General features: G+C 47.4%; 1 protein-coding gene across 13 annotated transcripts in view; it reads right to left on the reverse strand.

Annotated features, from left to right (window-relative positions):
- Trrap (transformation/transcription domain associated protein) overlaps window positions 1-24,688 on the reverse strand; it is a 96,783-nt gene that overhangs the window by 38,154 nt on the left and 33,941 nt on the right. For 9 of the 13 annotated variants that reach the window (XM_048436757.3, XM_048436766.3, XM_048436760.3 and 6 more), the window contains exons 23-45: window positions 23,134-23,333; window positions 20,846-21,063; window positions 20,544-20,741; window positions 19,542-19,802; window positions 19,066-19,227; window positions 17,808-17,904; window positions 17,121-17,242; window positions 16,703-16,873; window positions 15,504-15,572; window positions 12,904-12,957; window positions 12,755-12,775; window positions 11,156-11,275; window positions 9,670-9,789; window positions 8,426-8,590; window positions 8,165-8,346; window positions 7,439-7,637; window positions 6,935-7,063; window positions 6,293-6,559; window positions 4,688-4,894; window positions 4,401-4,559; window positions 4,177-4,308; window positions 2,511-2,621; window positions 1,036-1,182 (exon numbers count right to left, since the gene is read on the reverse strand). In XM_048436757.3, the coding sequence (XP_048292714.3) occupies window positions 1,036-1,182; window positions 2,511-2,621; window positions 4,177-4,308; window positions 4,401-4,559; window positions 4,688-4,894; window positions 6,293-6,559; window positions 6,935-7,063; window positions 7,439-7,637; window positions 8,165-8,346; window positions 8,426-8,590; window positions 9,670-9,789; window positions 11,156-11,275; window positions 12,755-12,775; window positions 12,904-12,957; window positions 15,504-15,572; window positions 16,703-16,873; window positions 17,121-17,242; window positions 17,808-17,904; window positions 19,066-19,227; window positions 19,542-19,802; window positions 20,544-20,741; window positions 20,846-21,063; window positions 23,134-23,333 (3,511 nt within the window). The remainder of the gene's footprint in view (window positions 1-1,035; window positions 1,183-2,510; window positions 2,622-4,176; window positions 4,309-4,400; window positions 4,560-4,687; window positions 4,895-6,292; window positions 6,560-6,934; window positions 7,064-7,438; window positions 7,638-8,164; window positions 8,347-8,425; window positions 8,591-9,669; window positions 9,790-11,155; window positions 11,276-12,754; window positions 12,776-12,903; window positions 12,958-15,503; window positions 15,573-16,702; window positions 16,874-17,120; window positions 17,243-17,807; window positions 17,905-19,065; window positions 19,228-19,541; window positions 19,803-20,543; window positions 20,742-20,845; window positions 21,064-23,133; window positions 23,334-24,688) is intronic. The other 4 variants (XM_085684007.2, XM_048436770.3, XM_048436771.3 and 1 more) reach the window with 1 other exon arrangement.

Here is a 24,688-nt window from a genome sequence, read left to right on the forward strand (position 1 = left end):
AGAATGTGATGTAAAATTTAGTTAAACCTCTTTAAAATGTCATTAAGTTTGCTCTAAAACAAAAAGATATTACAATGCAGAATGCTTCTGTAGGCCTACTCAAAATGCAAAAATCCATGCCAAGGAAATGTTTTCCAAACTGCATCATATAACCAATGTACTAGATGATGATATTATTAAAAATAAAAACTATTTGCAGGAAGCATAGGCATGGCTTCTGGAAACTTCCATTTCTGTAGTTTACACACATCAGGTATGTAGAACATAGCTCAGGTCCCAGCAGTTGCCCGAGAGCACGGCAATGGGGTCTGTGAAGTGGGCTGTAAGCAGAAAGCCAGTGACTTTTTCAGAAGGGCAACCATTAAGAACCGGGCCTTCAGTTTACACCATGAGTCCCTTGTAACAGCCTTTTCAACCTAGGATAACAGTGTTCTAACAGCAATTATCAATGCTGGTCCTTTTAAGTCCAGGAGAGAAAGCTTTCGAATTCCATCCAACAACTGGACAAAGGGAATCTGAGATGGCAATGACATGATCCACACTTTCACTGCCATCAGAAAAACCCATGTAAACAAGACACAGAGATAACATGAACGGAACCAACTCATCAGTTGCCTATGCTGAGTCTACTCAGGGCTAAGTCCATTGAAAAAATGTTTTACAAATTGTAACTTATTGTAAAGAGTGTCACGTTAGTCAGCCACAACAGGTTATACCAAGCCAGCAAGCTAAGTCAATGTAAGATGTATAAGAAAGACAGAAAGAAAGAAGATAGAAAGAAGAAAGGGAGGAAAGGGAGGAAATGAGAAAAAGAAAGAGAAGAGAGAGAGAAGGCAAGCAGGCATGCACTGAAATATGGAAGATTTCACTGATCTAGTCTAAGCACTCTGGGCCGACTGAGAACCGAAGGTCAAAGCCATGCTCATCGAGTCACAAGTCAGAGTAGGCACATCTCGAAGCTCCAGTTTTAGACTCGGGCCTAGCAGAGATGTCCCCAGCCAGGTGACAGCACTGACTGACAGCGCCCATGCCTACCACGGTCATCAGCAGCTTGTCAAACCACTGCAGTTTGAGCTCCGACTTGCACCACATATCTGGTCGTAACGCGGTCTTGAGGAGATTCACACAGCGACGAGAGAGCACCTCTCCAGGTGACCCTGCGGTGTTGGTGTTATCGTTGACCTACAAAATGCCAAGTGGTTGGTCATTGAACACCAGCTTACAGGTAGAGGAAGAACAGCGATGCTGTTTTCTCAAATGTCCCTGCACCCAAGCATCCCAGGTCTCTGCCTCCCATGCATCTTCCGACAGCTGGTTTTCCTCCTCTCTCTGGGCCTCTTCACCCACTCACTCCCACTCCCCTGCAGCAGGGGTCTGTAGTAACTGAGAGCAGGGCCCCTACTCTGCAAAGAGGGGTACCTGCACACAGAACCCTTCGCTCTGCAAGAAAACAAGGGATCTCCGGTTGGACAGCTCAAAAGGCAATGAGGTACCAATCTCTAGTATTTCACAAAACACAGTATTTTGCTCACAAGTTTTAAGGACTGAAGAACCCAGCCCCAAATTAAGAAAAATTAAGTTTTTGAGACTTTATGTCTTTGAGTGTTTTGCCTGCATGTATGTTGGTCTACCATGCACATGGCCGGTGCCTGCAAAGACCAGGAGAGGGGGTTGAATCCTCTGGACCTGGAGTTACAGATGGTGAGTCACAATGTGTATGCTGGGAATTAAACCATCCCAAGGCGTAGAGAGTGCCCTTAACTGCTGAGCCATCTCGATGGCACCACCACTCCCAATTCTTCTCTAAGGAAAATTTCATGTTTCAGAATTTAATTTTTGAAAAATAAAAATGACAGGTTTTAGAAATACATTCCCAGCAACTCTGTGAGAACACAAATACCAATATGATTGATGAGTTCAAGCTATAAGCACTCCTAAAAGTAATTGAAAGCCGCACAGATCCCTGCAGACTGGTCAACTCAAAGTCATGAGCTATGCACCATCCCCAACTTATATAGCAAAGAAAACAAGGAAGTGGGTTGACTAACTGACCAAGATCCTTTAACTATACCAAGACGCTGCAAATTTTAAGACACATTTGGGGTGCCTGGGTGGTTAAGGGTGCTTGCCATCAAGCCTGATGACCTGAATTCCCATGTGATAGAAAGAGAACCGACTCTCAAATGTTGTCTTGTGACTTCAATGTAACATTAAATACATGGTAATTTTTTTCAAGTCATGCCATTATTTCATTAACACTGAAAGGAGAAATCGGGGGCAGACATGTCTACCAAAAGAAAGACACAGGTAGCCAAATGTGGCACACACCTGTAATTGCAGCATTCAGAAAGTTCAAGTAAAAGGAGTGTAAATTAGAGGCCAGCCTGAGATACAGCAAGCTCCAGAAACAGAAGCCAGACATAGTAAGAGAGTAATCTGGCACCAGGGTGGCAGGCACGCTCTCAGGCCTGGTCACAGACACCACGCTGCAGGGTTATGCAGTACCATACCTGGCAAGCCACTCGGATGAGGAAGTTTACCACGGTGTCCGTGTGCTGCTTATCGATGGGCTTGGCAAGAAGAGAGTCAGCTCCCGGCAGTGACTGGCTCCTCCCAAACACCTAAGAAAGGACTGTCCTTTAAAAAAGTGGGACGGGACTCCACAGCCAGCGCCTCCCATGGAGTATGGACTCATCCCGCCAGCTGTTCCCAGATTCTGGGCACGAAGGACTCTGAGGGCAGAGGATCTCTGCTGTGTGAACCTTACAGTCCTGGCAGGGGCACATGACAAATGCACTAACTGGCAGTGCTGTGATGACTCATGTGACAGCCAGCCAGAGGGAGCATGGCCGTGAAAAAATGAAGCCAGTGGCGAGGGAAGAAACGGACTCTCGGTAGAAACGTTAGCAACAGCAGAGTTAAGTGCAGAGGAGGCCTGGAGTTCCTGTGCAGGGAAGATATGTAGTATGTGCACCAGCAGGGCTGTCAAGGACCAGCAAGACACTCTGACTTCACTTGTAATTTGAAATTATTAGAATATTCATGACGTAGGTACAGAAACAGTACAGAGGCCCGATCCACTCTTTACCTTGTTTCCCCTCACTTAAGGTAGAAAAGAAAGGTGTTTGGTATTCTGCTTTGTGAAGAGCAACATCAACAGCGAGAGAAATGGAAGCAGCTGTAGGAAGAGGGAGGGAGCTGCAGAAACTAACTGATGGTGTATAGGTGATGGGTGCTGGGGAGAAGGAAATAGGCAAGGTGAGATGGGTCCAGGTTTTCACTTGGAGTCCTGGGCAGTTGTGGAAACTCCTTAGCAAGTAGGCCAACCAGAGTCGGACAAACTTGTGTCAGCCACGCCAGTGCCCCACGTCTGATGCCAGCCAAGAAGAGAGCTCAAGGCTCCCAAGATCAACATCCTAACCACGAGCAGAAACAATGCCCAACACCCTCTAGGAGGCTGCTCTCAAAACAAAACAATCAAAAACCGAAACAGATGGGCTGTCTTTTTAAAAATCAAGTGACTGGGTAGTGGTGGTGTAGCCTTTAATCCTAGAACCCAGGAGGCAGAGACAGGAGGATCTCAAAATTCAAGGCCAGTCTGGTCTACAGAGTGGGTTCCAGGAAAGACAGCCAGGGTTAACAGAGAAACCCTGTCTTGAAAACATCAAAAAAGTGGACATAGCAGACATGTATTCTCAACATTTTTGCTTCAACGAGTATTGTTTTTTTGGTTTGCTATGAGCATGATGACCCAGGGCTTACGCATGCCGGGCAAGCTCTCTCTAGTCAGCCATTCCTTCAGCCCCTCCCTCACTGGGATGGATTCTAGGCAGCCGCTCTACTTCTGAGCTCACCCAGCATCACTGCTGGGTTCTAAGCAAGCGCTCCATCACCAGCTGTTCCAGCCCCTCTCTGGTAGAGTCTGGGCTGGGCCACACCCCAGCCTCCTCTTGTGGTCTTTATTGCAAGTAACTAGCAGACTCCTGATGGTATAAGCCAGTGAAGGGGAACGTCAGGAAACAGGAAAGACCCCCAGGAAAGTGCTGTGCCCTGGATTTTATTCTCAGTTCCCACTTGTTTTTTGAGTAGTTGGCTCAAGGATGCTCAAAAACCAAGGAATATAGGCAGAGTCCCAGGAGGGCAGCGGGTACACCTAAGGAAAGCAGAAGTTCTTACTGCACTGATGGCCCCGGTGGCTGCCCTGAAGCGTTTCACCTCCTGCGCAGAATCTACAGACAGTCCTCTCTTAATGGATGACACAGAGTTGACACCCTCTCCACTGGAGTTTGGGTCCATGTCAGAATCCGGCTGGAAAAACACAAACACACCAGACTTTATTGCCTGACCACCAGCAGACGTGTAAGGAGCCCAGAGAGGGCGGCAAAGGCTGACAACCCTACCTGCTGGTCCTTGATCCTCTGCAGCTCCCACTTGATGACAACCTCAGACAGGTCCACAGCCAGCCGCCTCTGCTCAATGGTGACACTGGGTGTGAAGCCCAGCCTCTGCATGGCACTGACCATGTGCTGGACCAAGTGGTGCCGCACCGGGTAGTATACCTGCAGACACAGGGGCCAGCACCACCTCAGTATTCCTAGGTGAATGGCCACTCCTACTACAGAGAGAGTAGGGGCTCGAAGCCAGCATCTGAGGCTGCACCACACACGTCTGCTGTCCCTTTACATACTTTAAAGTGCTGCACGATGAGGTGAAGGATGTGCACCAGCTGTGGGACCGTGTGGCCCTCCTCCACGATGATCTTCCTGGTCCAGTGTGTCAGCATCTGGTGTCCGTCCTCCATGCGGGCTGGCACCGCTGGAGTCAAAATGGCCATCGCTTGTCTCACAATGGCTCGGGCTTCCATTGCGTGCGCCTTTAGAAGACTGTGGAATACCTAGAGAAAAAATGCTAGTTCTAGGGGTCTGATGCCCTCTTCTGTTCTCTGTATACAGTGCACAGACATGGTATGTGTGTACAAACATGTATGTCCTGCACATATATGTAAACACATATACCATATACACACACGCACGCGCGCGCGCGCGCACACACACACACACACACACACACACACACACACGCCAAACTCTCATACATAAAAGATTTTTAAGGTTTGTTCATAGGAAGGTCAGAGTTAGAAGCCTATAAAATGATTCAGCACAACAAAAGCCACACAAGTTTAAACTGAGTTTAATCCCTAGAATCCACATAAAGATAAAGAAATCAACTCACGATGTTGAATACTGACTGATACGTGTGCTGTAGCATGTAAGCGCCCCCACATACATCTCTCCCTCTCTCCAACACACACACAAACAACAAAGTAAAACTAACAATTCAAAAGAATCAGAAAGTCACATGCCCTGAGCAGGGGTGTCTGAGGGGACAGAAAGTCACATGCCCTGAGCAGGGGTGTCTGAGGGGACATGAGTGAGGCTGAAAAGGAGCAGAGCAACTAGGGAGAGCACGCATCCTGGGATAGGGGTTCATTCACACTGTGAAGTTTGTCTTTAATACCCTCTCAGTTTTTCAGTGTGAAAACCACACACCAACACAGATTTTCAGTGTGGTAAATACACACTGACCAAGTACACCACCTTGGTTATAAACACTGGTGATGCTCCAGCAGAGGCAGGAGTGATGTGGGAAGTCCTCCTGTGTATGTGTTGCTTTACTGGTTGGTGAATGCTGTTTTGGCCAATGGCTTAGCAGAGTGAAGCCAGGTGGTAAATTCAAACATAGATATATAGAGAGTAGGCGGAGTCAAACAGATGAGGAGACAGATGCCGGAACCTCACCTAGCAAGCTACAGCCTCGTGGCGATACACAGATGGATAGAAATGGGTTAATTTAAGATGTTAAAGTTAGCTAGAAATATGCCTGAGCCATTGGCCAAACAGTGTTGTAATTAATATAGTTTCTGTGTGATTATTTGGGTCTGGACAGCTAGGAATGGAAGAGTCTCCATACTACACAGGAGGATCACTGTAAGTTCCAGGACAGCCTGGGCTAGTTAGAACCTGGCTCATGAACTCCTGGGTTGTCCTCCTCTGTCCCTGTCATCCTCAACTATGTTGTTTTTTTTCGATTTTGATTACTTATTAAGATAATCCACTGTTTTTTACAGTTTTTGTAAGGCAGGAATGGGTGCCTCCCCATTTTTTTTTTTTAATTTTTAGTGGCTTTGAGAAAAAATGAGAGGAAAGGAGCAGATGAGACTGTCCAGAGAACACGAGTACCCGTGGGGGAACAGATAAAAACACGAGAGACAGGAGGGCGTCCTGTGAGGCACCTGGAGGACAATTTTCTTATGGATGGCGAATTTGGCAATGATGTGCGCCAGCAGCAGGTGCCCACTGTATTTGCAGGCAGGATCCACACAAGCCTTGGAGAGCAGACAGGGCCACGCGAAGGTCATCAGACGGCGCAGTTTGCTGTTGCGGTTCTTGTTGTTGTCATGGATGTGGTGGGGCGCATGCTCCACCAGCAACGTGGCATACTGCAGGAGGTAGATACGCAGGGAATCCAGCATATCTGCCTGTTTCTCAGGGTCCAGCACCTGACACGAAAGCAGGAACTCATTTTAGATTTTTATTATGAACATACAAGTCTTATCCTTAAAATTAGACCTTAAAAATATTCTTTTGAGGTCTGGAGAGATGGCTCAATGGATAAAGACACTTGCTGCCAAGGCTTACAACCTTGGTTCAAGTCCCATAAACAACATGGTAGAAGAAGAGAACTCCCTCAAATTGTCCTCTGACTTTCATTTGTCTGCATCATGTGTGTGCACACATGCATACATACACTGACACACATGACATATACACACGTGGTGAGAGAAAAATCTTATTCCCACAATCCCCTACCACAGGCACACACATTCACCCAGCTGCAAGGGCTCGCCACACAGGGGTGCTCCTGGGTACACCACCTTGGTTATAAACACACTGGTAATGCTCTCTGGGTTGTCTCCTTCTGGATTAGGAGGTCCTAAGAGCTGTTCTCCTTCCCCCTTCTCAAAGCTGTACAAGAAAGCAGGATTCAAGATATGCTGCAGAACCTAGGGAAAGAAAAACACAAAGCAGAACAGAGCTGTGCAAACTTCTGTTTAGGGGGTGTGTGCAAAGCAAGAGCATCCTGCACCAGCAAGCAGACTTGACCAACAGAGCAACTATTCATCTTGACTTCTAGCCAAACGGCAACTGCCAGGGGAAGCCTGGAACTTCAGGCAGAGTGCCAACCTCTCAGTCTGGCTTTCTCTCCTCCCCGAGACAAGTTACTTCTAAACACACGGAAAGGCACACTGGTTCATGGGAGCTGCCCTGTGTCACTCATCAGGCCCACTCTACGAGCTGTGGCTCATCAGGAACAGAGCCCAGGACCCCAGGAAGAGCTCCAGCATGGGCCGCCACCGCCTGCTTACAATGGGACTTACCTTTGCTTTCAGCTCATCTCCAAAGTTGGGGTCATTAAACTCTACGAAGCGGAAAAAGAGGGCACGCTTTTGAGCGATGCTGTAATTTTTGGGGATCTCTTCTTCCATATACTCTTTCAAGAAGGTCATGTTGCAGAGGAAGCGACCAGTGAAGGCTCGGAGTAGCTGGAACAGCAGCTCTATATCTCCATAGTTCCTTCTGAAGGGCCAGGGCGAAGAAGAGGTTGGCGTAAGGTTAATTCTCTAACTATACAGAACCCAGACTTGTGCCTTTTCGTTTCCTTTTCCATTTTTCATCTGTGTGGCATGCATCTGTACAGGCATGATTTTGCCAGTGTGTAGGAGGCCCAAGGTTGATGTCTGGAATTGTCTTAGATTGTTCTTCTACTTTATTAGGGGAGACAGTCTCTCTCAATCAAACCCAGAACTCACTGATTAAGGTTAATCTTGCTAGCCGGTCTGCCCTAGGGTTCCCAAATCTGCTCTCTGCCTTCTAAAGCATGAATTACAAGCAGGCTGCCACACCCACCTACCATTTCTATAGGTTTCTGGGGATCCAACCTCAGGTCCTCATGGGTCCAAAGACCTCTGACTGAAAGACCTGAGTTACCTACCATTCACCCTCTGTAACAAATTTGACCATACTATCCAAGGATCCAGACGAGGCACATTAGGGACAAGGTCACAATGCAGGTTTTTGGGCAGAGAGGAGGCCAATGCACCCACTTGCAATAGTTCAGCAGACAGAAGGCCAGAAGCTTGGGCTCTTTCCAGTTGGTGGCAGCCATGTTCTCTTTGCGGTGTCTTTCTTGAAAAGTCTCGCTTACCCACACTCTCCTCAGCTGGCTCACCAGAGAGTGCTGATTGGCCAGCCAGGCATCATCGTTTTTAACTATGATGCTTATGATCTGTAAGAAAGAGGCAATCATCAGGGACCTGCAGCTCAGCTGACCGAAGGGGCTTTGTGTTCTAATGCAGATGTCCTACCTTGATGGCCTGGAACTGGAGGTCCAGGCGCATGTTACTGGTGCTGGGTGAGCCAGGGCGGACTGCCGTCTGTGCTCCACCAGGCAGCAGCAGGGTGATGAACCTGTTGGGGTTTGCTGCCAACACATCCCTCAGAGGTCTGGCATCTTTGTGTTTTAAGAAACTCTGAAAGCAAAAGAATGAAGAAGCTGCTTGGATCAGATCAAACTCTCTTCCATTCCTGGTTGGTCATTTCTTCAAAAAGACAAACAAAAAACATGGCACCTTCTTAGAAAAGCTGCTGCTGGCTGTGCGTGGAGCTCACCTTTAATCCCAGCACTCAGGAGACAGAGAGAATAGCCAGTCCCAGGGCAGCTAGGGTCACACAGAGAACTACCCCCTCCAAAAAGTTAAATAAAAATAAAAAAGATACTGGACTGGAGACACGGCCTAGCTATTAAAAGCTCTTCTGCTCTTCCTTCCAGAGATCCTGAGTTCAAATCCCAGCACCCACATGGTTCACAACCATCTATAACTGTTGTCCTATGAGATCCAAGGCTCTCTTCTGATGGGCAGATGGACATGCAGACAAGGCACCCACATACATAAAATAATCTTTATAAAAAATTAAAAGATGTTTTCAGAACCAACAAGTCAGCTCAGCGAGTAAAGATGCTGGCACTGAGCCTATGACCTGAGTTTGAGTTCTGGAACCCACATGGTGGATGGTGACTTCCAATTCCTGAAAGCTGTCTTCTGAACTTTATACATTCACTGTGGCATGAACACACGCATAAACACACACATGAACAGTAAGAAAAAGGTGATGGTTCCCAATAGCAATCCTATTTTCTAATCAGGAATTTTTATCTTTTCTAAATTTATTTGGTTTTTCAAGACAGGGTCTCTCTGTGTAGCTTTGAGCCTGTCCTGGAACTCACTCTGTAGAACAGGCTGGCCTCAAACTCACAGAGATCCTGCTTCAGCCTGAGTACTGGGATTAAAGGTGTGCTCCACCACCTTCTGGCGGTTGTGAATTTATAACACTAACTCTATTCGTTTGTTACAACAACGAAAATCCTCCTGACTAACTTCTGGGTTGCAGCTTTGAAGACATGATCAGACAGCAACCATGTTCCCGACGCCCAGACCTCTGAGAAACACAAAGCCAGGATACGCAGAGGTGAAACACAGGTCCGTCGGAGGCCGAGCACACTGGCCGGCCGCCCTCTGCAGGAACCCACGACACTCGCACAGGCTCCTACCATGAACATTCGGCTCCACTGGGGGTCATTCAAGGTTGCTTCCATCATGAACAGCTCCACTGTCTGCGAGGGATGCCGCGTCAGAAACTTGATAAGAGGCTCTCTGAATGGGCTGCCCGCCTACAAAACATAGGGCAGAAATGCAACCCACATCATCCTTTTCAAAGAACTTCCAGCCGTCACCATGATAACAAGGCAACCCCTCCAATTACACCATAATTAGGTATTAATGCCAGTATCTTTATACTGTCAAATTTTCTCATTTAAAGCATTTTAACAACATGAGCCAGGCGCAGTGCAAAGGATGGCTCCAAGTTAAAGAAAAGCCTGGGATATTTAGCAAGTCCTACAAGTTATTCTTTGACATTCACATTTACACTGTGGTACATGTATGATACTTTCCAGTAATTGTTTTGTTTCTTAAGTTTTTCGAGACAGTGTTTCTCTAGGTAGCCCTGGCTACCCTGGAATTTACTCTGTAGACCAGGCTAGCTTTGAACTCACAAAGATCTGCCTGCCTCTGCCTCCTGAGTACTGGGATTAAAGCAGTGAGCCACCACTGCTAGGTTGTCGTTTTTGTTCTTTTAAAAAGACTCATGGTGACCACAATCCCAGGCAAACACTCCTCTCAGTCTTAATCACAGAAGCTTTTCTTTATACCTAACAACATGACGCAGAGACTCAGGCAGCTCAAGGCGCCAAGAGTAAGAACAGATGAGTGCTCAGTGCTAAGCAGGACTTTCCCATCACCCCCGATACACATGCGGCACAGCCGACGTGGTGTGATCTCATCAGCTGAGCCTGCACGAGACTGGGCCTGGCAATAAACCGTCAGTCATATCTCTGCAGACTATTAGCTACTGATGGATTCTGGGAGATGGGGTGAGATGGAGGTGTCAGTGTCTTCACGACTGGGATGACTGGTGAGCCCAAGAGACTCCAGTGGATCATTTCATGCCCATGGTCACTCGGTTGGTTCTGGTTAAACTCCATGGGTTACAATAAATAAAGGCACACAGAAAAGGGTCTAAAGGCAGGAGGGAGAATTGACAGAAGTGGCAGAGGTAAGTAAGGGCACATGATGTACAATATGTACACGTATGAAATTGGCAAAAAACAAATTCAATTAATTCTTAAGACACAAAGTTTAAAAACTCAAGAAAAAAACCATCAAAACTAATACGTGCCACATAGCCACAGGCGTGTTTGCCCATGCTCCAGTTCATACAGGGTATTTTAACAGGGTTATGGAGGTGGGCTGGACAAACTCAACGGGTCACAAAACACAACAGAACAGAAAGACAACATAACAAAAAAACATGAAATTGGTGGGGGATGGGAAGGGGTAGATATGCTTAGAATGTATTATATAGAGTATAAAACTGTCAAGTGAATACATTTGAAAATAAAAAATAACAAAACAAAAATACTACAAGCAATAGATGGAAGCAAATCAGAATTAACCTTTAGTCAGAATTAACCGTACCTCAATCAGCATGGCGCGCTCCGTCTTCATTACAACCTCTAGCAAAGGTTTGACCAGCGTTTGAGGTGCAGCTGGGATCAGATGGAAAAGGTTTATAATTGCCGAGCAAATCTTCATTTCCTAATAAAGGAAGCCAGAAACCACAAACAGGTCGATCAGTTCTGTGACTGGAGGAGAGTGCTCACTACAGACCCTACTACCGTCTAGCTACATTCACAAGGCTGGCCACCGAAGCAAAGAGTGAACACGGAAAAGCCACGACTTACCAGACCTGTTACATCACAGCTCTGTTTTGTCTCGAGGAAACTCACTGCCCTCGACCTGCAGCTCATCTGTCTCTGGGGGACAGGGCTCAGTGTGCCTCGTGTGTTTACTATGTCTTTTGTTCTCAGGACACTGACAAGTGTCAGAGCCGACCCTTCTCAAGGAGGCAGGGACCATCAGCCACATCCGGGGTGTGACAGGGCCATTCACTCATCACGTGGATGCCCTCAAACCCAGGCAAGGAAACCCCAGCCTGGGCAGGGATGGACTGGTGCTGAGCATCTGTTGGCCAGGATGGAGACAGAGCTGACAAAACTGGGCTGGGTCCCATTTGTGTGGGGCCTCCTGAGCTCTGCTCTACCACGTGCAGACCACTCGGGGCTGGGCTGCTCTGAGGGTCAGTCCCACACCCCAATCTCAGCTCAGGTTTCCTTCTGCTGTGAAGGGATTTCTCCCTGGTCGCTGGGCAAGGGAAGAGCCCAGAACACCACCATGTACCATGTGAAAGTTGTATCTGGGGCTCTTAGGGATAAAATGGGGATGAGATGGCACTTAACCATCAAAGCAGGAACCAAGCTGCAGATACATCGCTCAGCATCATCCCACTCCGCTTCATATCTAAGGAGAGCATATTCTCTCCAGAAGTAACATTAAAAAATGGTGATTTATGCCACAAAATTTTTTTAAAAAGCAGGAATATTGGAAAAATTTTCCTTTGCTTTCTCTAAGACTGCAAGAAGGCATTATCATCCCCATTTTACAGAGGGAAGCTTGGCTTGACTGTCCAATGACACAGTGCTGTACTGTATCAGTGTGCGGGGGCATGCATGAGAGCCGGTGTGTGTGTGTGTGTGTGTGTGTGTGTGTGTGTGTGTGTGTGTGTGTATGGGTGTGTGAAACAGCGTCTATCTAGTCTGAGGGAACTAGTGAGCCGTCAGTGTGACAGAGTGTAATCATTCCCAACTTGTAGCAGGCCTGGATATCCCATGAGGACTTTCTTCTCAGGAGGCTGCTGGAGGCTTGCGCTTGTCATGAACGCTAGGACAGGGGAGTTTGTTCGGTCTTAGCTAGCACTGAGAGACTGCAATTCTGACACACAGAAAACACGAGAACTTAGGATCTGGCTTAAACGTCCTAATAGAGAACATGCTTGGCATCCGGACAATTCACAGCAATGATACTACGACAGCTCCGCCACAGACAAGACAGTACAGGTCACCGCACTCAAGGGCACAAGGCACTCTGTCCACTACAGGATCACAACACAGCTAACAAAGTCACGGCAAAACCAAATGCGACAACAACCCCCGCCTGCAGCCGCACTGCAGTTCTCACCTCTACCCCTTCCATGGCAGGCTGAACCAAAACAAAAGTCACAGCATGAAAACACGGGCAACCAAATGGGAAGGAAAAAAGAAAACGGAAAAATCAAAAGTGTTCTTCACATTGCAAGTCATAACTGACTTAGAGAAGGTTGCTCTCACCTCAAACTGACAGAATGGAGACAAGGAACACCTCCCGCACTCTGAAATGCTCTCCTGAGGATGGGGAGGAAAATCATCTTTTTCTATTGATGTCATTGACAGAGAAACTTCCCACATACTCCAACACAGGCAGGGTTATTGGGGTAACAGGACAGTACAGGTACGATAATCAGAAAGCACACAGTAGTTAGACGCTCTGAAGCGGAACAAGCCTTCCGCCCTCACATGTCAACAGCCGTCGGACAGGGTTCTAATACACTGGGGCTCTTTCCTAAACCACAAGTTAAAATCGTAGTTTCAGAATTCTTACGCAAGGAGAGAAATGGTAAGACTTTGTTGTACGCAAACGTGCTTTAAAAAGACTTTCTTCTCAGAGTGAATAATTCAGAATTTTATGTCAAGTGCTGAAACAGTTATAAATATAAGGACAAATTCTTCCCCAGCTCGGCAGGAGAGAAGCAGGCAATCTATCAAGCATGTCTAAGCCCCCAACCCATGAAGAACAGTTGGCCATTGGTGTAACCACCTTCACCCGAGTGTTAACTGTCAACTCGAGACAGCCTAGTGTCTCAACTGAGGGGCTGCCCACATCAGTCTGGCCGATGGGCATATCTGCAAGGAATTGCTTTGATTAACTGATATAGGAGGGCCCAGCCCAGTGTGGGTGGTACCATGAGAACCAGTTTGGGAATAAGCCGGCAAGTGCTGTTCCTTTGTGGTTTCGGCTTGATTTCCCTCAGTAATGGTCTGTAAGCTAATGGCAATAAATCCTTTTCAACCTAACCTGTGTGTGGTCAGAGTATTTTATCATAGCAACAGAGAAAAAACTAGAACGTCCCCAGATACCAGTTATGTGGTCAAGAGATCTCTGTAAAACCAGCACTGTGCATGTGTGCAGAGATACCACACACGGTCCTGTATAGGCTCAGTGTCAAAAAGGTAAGGTCACCCAGGCATGGAACCTGTCCAAAGCTCAATCCCCAGAAATCAAACTGCAGGAGCTTGTGTCTATCTTTCAGTCAGCTATGCATATACTCAAATAAGGCATCGCAACTAAGAGCTCAAGAGCTGAGCAGTGACCTGGCCCTGGGGGAAGCCATGGGTATCCGCTTTGCCGTGAAATCCAATGCTGTGGCCTGAATTTAGATGGCCATCAATGTGCTCTGCCCTGCGCAAGCAGAATGTCCCATGCAAGGGGACTGGCCTGCACCCCTGCCTTCTCAATCCACATCTCCAAATAACATTCTACACAAGTTCACAGTATTAAGCCAATAGAAGTCATTTACTTACATATTAGATTTCTGGCCTTTTTTGTTCTTAAAATATTTCTTAGTAATTTGTTTATTGGATGCGGATATACACCAGGGGATGCTGTGGACATCAGAAGACAACTTTCAGGTCGTCAGTCCCCTCCTTCCACCATGTGGGTGCCAGGAACTAAATTCAGATTGTCAGGCTTCATGACTGGAGCCTTTAATCAGCTAAACCATCTCATAGGCCCTCTGGTTTTTGGACAGTTAATTCAGATGTTAACTCTAGAAGATCCAGTTTATTTCTTAAGGTCTGTGTGAGCATCTAAGAGATGAGATGCGAGGACCAGCAGCAAGCTGGCTGCACCCATCCCAGGGCTCGGGCTCCATCAGCTCTCTCTGCTCTCCTACATGACCTTATCTGATTTTTAAAATACAAGTAAGAAATCTTACAATGGGCCTCACAGCAAAGAAGTTTTAAATACTGATTGTTATCTGCATAGCTGGCACCTTAGAAGCAATAGGAACAGGACACAAAAAACACTTTAAATATAGGACGTTCAAAACAAATGACACAGTAAAACCAAAACCCAAAAAGTTTCCAAGTTGGAATGAGGCAACACATCCAACAAGGAAGAACAAGGGACAAGAGCCCTGACTAGTGGGGTTCCGGGATTAGGGACGCTACTATAAAATGTCCCATCCGGTACCACACTTAGAGAAAACACTGTCAAAATTGCATATACAATTTTACAGTCAGAACAGCAAGAAACCAGCATTTTTAAGAGACAAGAGGCTTTCAGGACAGACATCAGATACTTAGGAAGACTTAGTTATATTAGTTTTCCCTAGAAACGATGTAAATTTGCTGTGTGTGCTCATCACTTAATTTTTAATGACCAACTGAGGGATGAGGCGGCCGTTCCTAGAAAATACCCAGGTTGGCATTTATGGAATGCTTTATTAAGTCCCAACGAATCTCTTGGTTTTTATTGGGCAATTAGTTAGACACCGGGAAGTGATTACCAACTACTGAGTGAAGGAAGCAAGGGAAACAAGAACTGTGGAGCTGAAGGACCACTATGGACCAAACAACACAAGATGCACTGCTTAAAAGGGACTCGTGAAGTGGAGCCACACTGCGCACTTCTGGAGTGCTGGGCGACAGAAAAGTCCCATTACAGTGAGCAAAAGGCAAATAGTAAAGAAACGTAACGGAGATTGTTCATCCAATAGGAGCAATAAAGCACACGGCACATTGTAATCTCTATGCCTGGCGGGCATCACGGTTAACTGCCAACAGCAGCTGTGCAGCATGGACACCCTCCCAGAAACAAGCTAGTCACTCACGTTTCCGTCACTCCTCTGGCCCCCTTTGTGGGTGATGACCACCACTTCCATCCACTTGCGCAGATGTTGCTGTTGAAAAAGAGAGAGAGAGAAAAAAACCACATCCTCAGATACAATGTCATGAGAAATCCTGCCCTTCAGCAGCAACCTGCAGTCATTTGATTTCCCTTGTATTTAATAGCATCACAATCCCCCATTACAGAAAAAGACTAATCACCCAGCAAGAGACGTGATGGGCGTGGGGTCTTGTTCTGTAAACAAAAGGCTAAGCCCCAGCAGGAGAGACCTGACCCAGGCAACACGGTTCCAGGCCCAGCAATTCCCTTTCCAGCTGCCACCAGTTCTCTGGATCCTGTGCTGGACTGAGCTGTCCGGAGAGAGCTGGACAGAGACTCCATGTGGGCCAGAGTGTCAAGGTGCCTGCTGTGTACATGCCAAGTGCGAATTCACGAAAGTAGTGAGTGGAGGTTGGGGATGAGGGGCACTCGTAGAGCCTGGATGTCTACGAAGAGACCGGAAGGAGAATGTGTTCTAGGAAGGTGAGAGCCTTCTGTCAGCTACTGTGGCTAAAGGGACCCCAGGGAGGAGGGCAATGTGATAAACATGGATTCCTTCTATCAGTGGCTGGAAAAGGACTCTATCTGGGCAACTGCTAATGAGTGAGGAGTCGTGAGGCTCAGTGACACCAGGTAGAAGCCTCTGAGCAACCATAAAATATAACAATACACTAACGGGCAAAGAATGTGGATGATGGAAAAGTATGTGCTATGACAAATGCCAACTCCCTGCAGGGACACACAGGCTGCCCCCCGGGGGGGGGGCAGGGGTGGGAAGGACACACAGGCTGCCCCGGGGGGGGGGGGGAGGGCAGGGGTGGGAAGGACACACAGGCTGCCTTAAGAAGGGGGTGCCAGGGTGGGAGAGAAACTGAGTAGTTTTATATACTTTTTGGATTTTTTTTTTGTTTCAAGTTTTTTGAAACGGGGTCTCACAGTGCAACCCTGGTTAGCCTGGAACTCACTGTGTAGACCAGGTTGGCCTCAAGCTCACCGCAATCCACCCGTCTGTCTCCCAAGAGTGGGAAAACATAACGGAGCACACCACCATACCCAGCCACCTTCTGCATTTAAACAGTGTGAATGTTGTTCTTTTCATTTAGTCAGTGCATTATGGAATAAGTTTAAACCCATTTAGCTTACCATCATCTGATCGCAAAACTTATCGTTGAAGGAATTGGGGAACAGCCGAGTAACAGAGGTCAGTCGATTCACGACATTCAGGGTCAAGCTCCGATAATCTCCCAGCATCATCAGCAAAGGCCGCATGTGTGTATGAATCTGATCTACTTCTATGGTGGCACCTTCCAAAAACTAGTCAGAAAGGAAAGTTACCCAGAGAAACAGGTGGCAGACAAAGTAACAGAATGAACCAAGTCCACAGGAAAGGTCAGTTTGCCCTTGGGAGAAGGGCATTAATATCAGGCTTCCCAGGAAGTACTGACAGTCTAGAGCACAGCCTTACTGTGTTTCAAGATTCAGTATGACATGGGCAGAGATGCTGCAGCTCCATGCACGCTGAGCAGACAGGCCCAAGGACTCCAGGTGTGGTCACACTCACCTTCCGCATGCAGGCTTCTCCGGCCTCCTGCAGCTCACTGTTGGTGGAGTTGAGGGCCTTGAAGAGCGCCGCGATGATTTTCTCCCTGGACTGAGGAAGGTAATTGCAGGCAGCAAGGGCATCTTCGAAGAGAAAAACGAGAACAGTTTTTATTATTCACCCAAGAAACAGCTTAGCAATTTCCTTCTCTGAAGGATCCTACCAGTCACAAACCACTAGCCCTCCCTCCTGTAAGCTGCAGGGCTGGGCAGGTGATCTCTGAGTTCAAGGCCAGCCTGGTCTACAGAGCAAGTTCCAGGAAAGACAGTCAGGGCTACACAGAGAAACCCTGTCTCAGGACGGGTGGTGTGGTGGCAGGGGGGGAACGGGACGGGACACACAGGGTGGGCTCTGAGGCCGAGAGAAATGGCACTATGTGGGAAGTATGACAGTTCTCTTAAACTAGAACATCTGATTCAGGAAATTCACAGAATAAGGGCTTAATGCAGAACAAAAGCCCATTTATCAAAGACAACATGATTTAAATCCTAACGATGTTGGTACAACTTGACAACCAACGCAATTTCTGACTGTGTCTTTAGAAGAGCATTCAGGACTGACTTTAGACTGCCTACACCGGCGGCCTGCCACAGCCTCTGGATGACCAGCCTATGCTTGGCAGCTGGATTTTCACTGGCATGCACTTACTTAATGCTGCAATCCGTAAAGGCACCAGGGACGGCAGGCTTTTGTAACAGGGCAGCTTTGTCAGAGCCGAATCCTCGGCCTCACACAAATTCAGCAGCTGACAGGGAGAAAAAGAAGCTTTCAGCTCACCCCACTTCTCCTGGGCGTGGAAAGATTACAAGCTGTACTCAACACCAATTTCTCACACACACTGAACAAAATTCATCCAGAAACAACTCAAAGCCTAAAGAATTTCAACAACCAATCGAGGCCCTGCTTCCTTACCCCAAAGTCTAAGTCAGTTAAAGCCACCTGGGTCACACCTGACTCGCTGTGGTGTTGCCAATTTTCTGTCAACCCTGTAACAGCCAGTGTGCTTCCCCAGGGATGGACAGACAGGCAGGCCACGGGCTACACAGTGCCACAGTCCTTATGATGATTTGCTTTAATTCTCAAACTGGGAAGTCTCAGAGGGGCAGGCCTGTGGGGACTGCCTGATAATGTTAATTAATGTAAAAAGCCTTAGCCTAATCGAGGCAGTGCCAGTCCCTGGGCGCATGCATTTCTCTCTGCTGACTGTGGGTGACATGACTGTCCTAAGTTCCTGTCTGGAGCTCCTAGCAGTGACAGACTACAACCAAAACTGTGAGCTACAAAAAGTCCTTTTCTCCCTTATATTGTCCTCTGCCAGTGTGGTTTTTATTACCACAACAGTACAGGAAAAGATATGGGGGACACCAATGGTCACTGGGGAGCCCACAAGCTCTAAATCCACACTCGGTGGCACACAGGCACTTAAAACACCATGTGACTTTCCTATTACTGTTTCCCCTTCTCCCTACGCATGTCTTAGAAAACTAGCTTTCAAGCTTTACCGTTTCTTTTAAAGGTTTACTTTATTTTTACTTTTTTATGTGTATGAGTGTTTGCCTGAATGTATGCATGTGCATCACATGTGCCTGGTGCCCAAGGAGGCTAGAAGAGCATTGTATCCTCTGCAGGTGGCGTTTCAGACAGTTGTGAGCTGCCATGTGGCACACATGCACACATACATGATAATAAGTCATATACTTAAAATCAAGTTGGAATGTAACCTGTAGATGCTAATCCAGAGCAAGGCAACACTGGACTGATACCTCTGGGCACCAAGTTTCCTTGGATCCCAGGAGCAACCCACCTGCGGCAGGTGCTGTGCCAGGCTACCGGTGGGTATCTGCAGCTGCCTGAGCTCGAGCACAGGCTGGCAGTCAGCCATCAGCCGCACCCGCTCACACCATACCTCTGTGTAGAACACCTTGTGCTCCACTACATTGAGATCCATTGTGAAGAGTCGAGGCTGCAGCGTGGTACAGAATGTGTTGCCCTCCATCAGGCCAATCTGTGCATTGGCAGGCTGGTGACGCAACAGGTGCTTCTTTGGTGGGACCATGTCCTGAAGGACCTGGAAAAAAACAAGCAGGGGAGCCACTCATCAGATGCCCCCCAAAAAGAAAACACCTCCCATCTTCCTATCTCACAGTAGCCGGGTTGAAAACTGTGACAAGAAGTCAGCACGGAGGCCTAAACTTTCATTAGGCGGAGGACATATCACGTGTCCCACGTGTGAATACAGAAAAACCAGCCTTCTTCTTTCTGTTCCTGCTAACAGCGGTGGCTGTATACGGCTATCTGCGCATCCCAGAATCATGAACTAAGTGGTACTTGTAGCTCAGAGGTGAAGCACAGAGACCCCTGCTGTCCGTGTCAGAAACTTACCTCTTTATGTGGCTCCATAATCACTGTCACACTTTTCCCAGTGACCTGGGCCAGGACCTGCAGCGAATGCATGGCTTGCTTCCTCACAGTTGAGTTTGGAGAAGTGACTTCACGAACTAAATCGTGGGTCACATGGTGAAAAGATTTCTCCTGAGCCACCACAATCTCTTCGGCTCTCTCCTCGTCTTTTAGAGGTGTCGCGCACCTCATCAGGAGCTGCTCCAGGGTGGTCTTCGCCATGGCGACTGCTCCATTGGAAACCTGGAGGCGAGAGAGGCCTTAGAAGGAATGCAGGGTAATGCCACTCCCCAGACTCCCAGGTCTCCATACACTGGGGAGGAAGGAGCTCACGGGCACTGTGCCACCATCAAGGAGAAAGACCACTATATAGCATCCATTTGGCTCATTTGGGTCAAAATTACTTCGTTCTAGGTCCTTGTTTATCCTTCAGAAAAGGACACCTACACACGACCTTGCATTAAACAGAGATTCTGGCAAGCCCACAAGATTCTATCAGGATAAATCATATCTACACATGGATTCATAAATAACCAATGACATGCCTGGGCCTGGCAATATGGCTCAGAGGGTAAAGGAGAGCTTGTTGCCCACTCTGACCACTCCAGTTTAATCCCCACATGGTAGAGAACTAACTCCCACAAGCTGCCCTCTGCCCTCCACACTCATGCTGTGGAAGGTCCCCATCTAAGAAGGTATTGTCATCAAAAGCTAAGAAACAAGAAAGACAATGTCACGCCTGTGGGGACCTTTGCAGTACCCAGAAAGCAGCATTCCCTACAGATCCACCCTGAACCAAGGTAACAGGGAAGGTACCTGGAAATTAACATATGAGTTAGGAGCTGTCCCTATATTAAAGATCTAATAAAACCAAGCATCAAAGTCCTGTAGCTGGGAAGAGTGTCTAGGACCAAGGACTCTGCAGGCAGAACAGCTCTGTGTGATCAGTACCATTTCTGAGCCGCAGGGCTACCCACAACCTACCTCTCCAGTCAGGTCCATCATAACAAAGAGCAAAGCTTTGAGGAATGTCTGCTGGTTCTGGAGAACCCACGTGAGTGGAAGCCGCTCCATGAGAAACTTAATGGACACCACACCCCCCAGCTTCGCATACCAGGCCTGCTCATAGCAGCAGGCACACAAGCGCTCCACGATGTAGGAGAAGAGTGGCAGCTGGCATGCCTGGAGAGAAACAAGCCAAGAATAAGGCGGTGCCACCATCCCGAAGCCAGCAGCTTTCAGAAAAGTATCTTCAAACTCAGAAGACACCGTCCAGGTGCCCTTACCCTCTCCTTTGAGCCCAGGATGATGCTTGCCACATCGAATATCACAGCTAAGGCCACCTCCCCAATTTTGCACAGCTCCTTTTCTTCATAAGCCATACAGATAGCTATCGCATCAATAAGGACCAAGGGATCCATCCCTTTGGACCCATTTTCTTCACTGTGGAACATAGCTGTGCTGGGCTGGCTGCCCACCTGGTAGCAAGGTAACAAGAAAGGACCTGGAAAGAGAGGAATCAGGCACACAACAAAGCGGAGGTCATTCATGGAGACATGCATGACCCCCAATTATAAACCAGCTTCATTTTCCCACAGGGTTAGGGACTCACTGAAGCCAGCATTGGTATTCTAATTACATTTTATTGCTCTGCACACGTGTAGATTATAAGTAGGCATGCATGTGCCATGGTCTGCATGCCACGGTACACATGCAGAGGTCAGAGGACCAAGGCAAGAGCTGACTCTTTCTTCTACTGTGTGGAGTCTAAAGATGAACTCAAGTACCCTTACTGGCTGAGCCCTGTTGAACTAGTACTTCAAACCAACCTCCAGTAAACTACAAATGTTTGAAAATCAAGTAGTTTAATTCACATTAAGGCACATAATTTTTCTGACTATTTCCAACAACATATTGTACACTGTTCAGTAACTTCGGTCAAAATTTGAAAATGAGACTGGCAGAGAGCCAGTTTAGGAGCACACTTCACAGCACTCACAGAGCCCTAGTGTTTAGAGACCAGACTTGCTGATACACATCTGTATTCCCAGGACTCTACAAGTTAGAGGCAGAAGCATAGGAAACTCAAAGTTCCAAATGCTGGGGCTCGTTTGTCTAAAAGAAAAAAGTGTGGGGCAGCTAGATAGCAGTGCAGGTAAGAGCACTGGCCACACAAGCTAATGGATTGAATGCAACCTTCAGGGCTCAAGAAAAAGACAGAATTGACCCCAGCAAACTATTCCCTTGACTTCTATGAGCTTGCTATGGCATAAATGCTTGCATTCAAACACAAATATACATCACAGTAATAAGTGTTTAAAAGCTCAAAGATGAGTTAACTTTAAAATACCATTGATCAGCTAGAGCCTGGGAATAATGGGTCTTGAGCCAGCCATTGCAGATGGTAACAACAAAACAGTGACAGCTATACCCTAAACATCTGTGGTCACAGAGCAATTTGAAAGCCGTGTCTCTTGGTTTCCAGAGACCACACAGAAATTACCAAGATTAACTTTAAAGACAATGTTACCACAAAGAAACACCATGAAACAACTGGTGTTCAGTTGTACAGTTCTGATTGTGCCAGCCAGGACAATCGAGGGGTCAGAGCTCAGTGTCACTGGGGATCACAAGGCTCTAGGGCTCTGAGGGGAAACAGGCTCTACAAGTGCGCTCTACAGCTATTACTGCTTATGGAGAGAGACACAGAAATCCGCGGTTATTCCCAGGTGGTGGTGGCGATGGTGGTGGCAGCGGCGGCGCACGCCTTTAATCCCAGTACTTGCCTTTAATCCCAGGCAGAGGCAGCTAGATCTCTGTGAGTTCAAGGTTAGCCTGGTCTATAAGAGTTAGTTCCAGGACAGGCCCCAAAGCTACAGAGAAACCCTGTTTTTTTTTTTGTTTTTTTTTTTAAAAAAAAAAAATCTGAGGGTATGCTTTCAGAAACTTAGTGGCAGCTGCTGGTCCACAGACATTTCTACTGTGTTTTGTAAAAGCAAAGTTTGCAAGACGTGAACACATACAAGCAGTCCTGCCTACACTGTGAGCTCCAGAGAGCCGCCATAGCAGAGGACCAGGGAACCAGCATAGTGTGGGAACAGCCAGGGCAAACACAAGCACTGCAAAGGGGGCATAAAGAGCTGGCTGGGGGATGTGAGTGACAAGGGGCTGACCTTAGACAATAGCACTAGAGAGTGGATGACCAAAAACCATCTTGTTTTAATGTGAATTACATGTACTTCTGTGTGTGCACACGTGGGTACAAGGGCATGCACATGGGAGCCCGTGTGTAGAAATCAGAGGACAGCCTGTATGAGTCAGTTGTCTGCTCCTATCACCACTGAGCTACCTCACTAGCCCACTTTTGTTTTACCTACCGTTTGTCCAATACACCCAGACATACTTCGCACAGAATGCAAAGAGCCTGAAACTTAAAATTGGATAAAACTTGGTACACAGTGCTCCCCACTGAGATACCAATTTATCAATGAAGGCCATGAGAGAAAAAAAACCTTACTTTGCTCACATGACAACTTGACCTGATGGCCCTGGCTCCCACAAGCCGCAAACTCACCACACTGCTGAGCCACGGCTACCATGGTGTAGTGGCGGATCAAGCTGGCTACGAAGGGCAGGGCGCTGGGTCGCAAGTCTTTGATGACTGCTGACATGAACGCCCCCGTCAGAGCCTGTTCAAACGTCTTCCGGGCTGGAGTGTCCTGGGCTTTGTAGCGGTGTGATATGATGACATTGGGAATGGTCTTTTCTGTAAAGCTGAAAGACAGAATTCCATCCATCACCACACCCAGTGTCATGTGGGGTGGCCTGAGTGATTTCCCCTCTGCTCCAACTCCAGCAGCATTTGGTACCACATATGGACTTTATTTTCAACATTTCTGGTCAGTGTTTAGAGAGACAGCAAATTATATTCTACTTAACATAGGCACAGATTTGGAAGTAGATTATGAAATAGTGGCAGTCAGTACTTTGTCATTATTTTCTACTTTACATGTTAAGGCTGCTGTGATGGCTGGGTGGCCAAAAGCACTGGCCACACTTTTTTTGCTTTCATGTGTTTTGCCTCTATGTATCCATGTGCATCATGTGACTGCCGGCTGTCCATGTATTTTAGAGGAGGGCAGGGGATCACCTCATAAAAAGACCGTTGAGCCATCACGTAGGTTTCAGAGTCTGAACCCAGGTCTGCATACAAGAGCAGCAAGTGTTCTGAAACACTGAGTCATTTCTGCAAGCGATCTGAGTTCAAGACCAAGCATCCACTCAGCAGCTTACAACCATCCAATAACTTTACAGGAATCTGATGGTTCTTTGGCCTTAGGGCAGAAGGCATGCCCGTGGTGCCCATATATGCAAACACACATATGCACAAAATAAAAATAAATTTTTATTTTCTTTGAGACAGGGTTTCTCTGTAGCTTTGGAGCCTGTCCTGGAACTAGCTCTTGTAGACCAGGCTGACCACGAACTCACAGAGATCTGCCTGTCTCTGCCTCCTGAGTGCTGGGACTAAAGGCGTGTGCCACTACAGCCCGACAAATCTCTTCTTAAGCAGAAGAAAGGTTGTTTTCCCTGCTGCTACAGCAGTGCATGCTTCAGGGGCAGCCGCTTCAGTCACCCACTGTCACTTCTGGGAAGGCACTGCTACTGTGGGTGTGATGGCGGGTACTGTCGCCTCCAGAGGTCCTGACAACAGCCCTCATTCTCTGTGGCCTTAAGCTCCAGACCCATCTTCGTGTGCTTTCCTCCAACTGTGATGAGCCCGTGTGTGCTAAATTTTTTTTTGGGGGGGGGGCTTTGTGCTGATTAGAACAAGAAAGCAGATGGATGAGAGGTTTCTGTAAAGCTGATCACAGAGAGACCCTACAAGTGGCTGCCTGCAGCGGTACAGTGACTAATGAGGGCAAAGACCTCAGGGCAAGATGCCACGTAAGAGTAAACAAATTTTAAAATCTGGGGCTAAAAAAAAATATGTGGGGCTGGAAGGATGGCACAGTGGCTAAGAATGTTTGTTGTTCAATCCACAAGGACCCCTGAGTTCCAATCTCTAGAACCCACATAAAAAGCCAGTTATGGGGGCTGGAGAGATAGTTCAGTGGTTAAGAGTACTG

The sequence above is a fragment of the Myodes glareolus genome, chromosome 2 (assembly GCF_982192425.1).
Source record: "Myodes glareolus chromosome 2, mMyoGla1.1, whole genome shotgun sequence".
NCBI classification, from domain to species: domain Eukaryota; kingdom Metazoa; phylum Chordata; class Mammalia; order Rodentia; family Cricetidae; genus Myodes; species Myodes glareolus.